Below are 1,474 nucleotides of genomic sequence, written 5' to 3'. Positions count from 1 at the left end.
GAATACCATGCCGGACTCCACCTACCATACTCGACCTCGACCTAGAGACGTTTGACCAGGTCATGTCGGTCAACGTCCGCGGCGTTCTCGCCGGAATCAAGCATGCGTCACGGGTAATGATTCCCCGTGAAACCGGATCCATTCTGTGCACTGCTAGTGTGACCGGAGTATTAGGAGGATTGGCACAACATACGTACTCCATATCGAAATTTACTGTTGTCGGAATCGTGAAATCTTTGGCGTCGGAGCTTTCACAGCATGGTGTTCGGATTAACTGTATATCGCCTTTTGCGATTCCGACGACATTAGTGAGAGATGAACTGGCACGATATTTTCCGGATCTGGAAGAAGAAGAAATCACGAGTATGGTGCAGAACGCCGGGGAATTTAAGGGAAGTTACTGTGAGCCCGGAGATGTGGCGGATGCTGCTGTTTATCTTGCTTCCGATGAGGCTAAATATGTCAACGGCCACAACCTGGTGGTCGATGGTGGTTTTACATCCGTCAAAAACTTCAAATTTACTGTCCCACATAAACAACACTGATCAGTACAAACATGTCTACTATTATTATTCACTTTTTAATGAGCTAAATTTATTAGTAAGACTACCACTTTCCATTACTAACTTTTTACTTTTTAGTCAAGGAATATTGTAATTGAGTTTATATATAGATCCTTTCCCATTTTATACATGCATGTGTAAAAATCAGAAAGATGAACTAAAGTGATTGTCTGATTGAGAGAATATAAAATTTTCTCATTAAGGGCGTGTTTGGCAAAAGTAGCTATTATCTGGAAGCGGTTAGTGGTTAGCTGGTAGCGTGTAGCAGGTAGCTTGTAGCGGGAAAATGTAGCTTTTAATTGTTATATGAATGTTTGACAAAAGTAGCTAGAAACTTTTGAAATATATAAAATTACATAAAATCACAATTTATTAAAAGTAAATAAATATATAAATCTATTTTTAAGTGTAATTATGGAAATTGATTTTAAAAGCTCAAGAACGTTTTGTTAAACGCTACATGAAGTAGCTTTTAGAATCGGAGCGTTTGTTAAAACTAAAAGCTAAACGCTCGTATTGTCAAACGAAACTTTTTGTTTAAACTAAAACGTTTTATCAAAAGCTAAAAACTAAAAACTCCCAAACGCTTCCAAAAGTTCTATGTCAAACACGCTTTAACTCATTCACACATGGAGTCAATACATATAGAGAAAGAAATCAAAACAGTTACAACTAACTTCTTAACAAAATATAAGTTAAATTACATAAAAACCCTTCTATACATAATAATGACAATTACGGGCGCGTAGTCATATGGATTGGATTGGTCTTGGCCACATACAAATATAAAGTTTTATATATAATATATAATTATATTAAGTAAAAGAAAGTAGGCTTTATATGGCCCACCTTATATTTATATACAAGAAAGTTATTTCTATATTTAAGTTTTATTATGATGATGTTTCTTT

At 35.5% G+C, this 1,474-nt stretch overlaps 1 protein-coding gene across 1 annotated transcript in view; it reads left to right on the top strand.

The window, feature by feature from the left end:
* LOC145070778 (secoisolariciresinol dehydrogenase-like) overlaps positions 1-691 on the top strand; it is a 1,505-nt gene extending 814 nt beyond the window's left edge. Inside the window, exon 3 of the mRNA XM_079017738.1 lies at positions 1-691. This exon is cut by the window's left edge and continues 257 nt beyond it. Coding sequence (XP_078873864.1) covers positions 1-545 — 545 coding nt within the window. The 3' untranslated portion in view covers positions 546-691.
* Positions 692-1,474: the final 783 nt, after the last annotated feature.

The sequence above is a fragment of the Lactuca serriola genome, chromosome 8 (genome assembly GCF_051521515.1).
Source record: "Lactuca serriola cultivar US96UC23 chromosome 8, Lser_US96UC23_V15, whole genome shotgun sequence".
In the NCBI taxonomy this organism is placed as follows: domain Eukaryota; kingdom Viridiplantae; phylum Streptophyta; class Magnoliopsida; order Asterales; family Asteraceae; genus Lactuca; species Lactuca serriola.
Note: the sequence above shows the minus strand (reverse complement) of the source record. Positions and strands in the feature narration are given on the sequence as shown.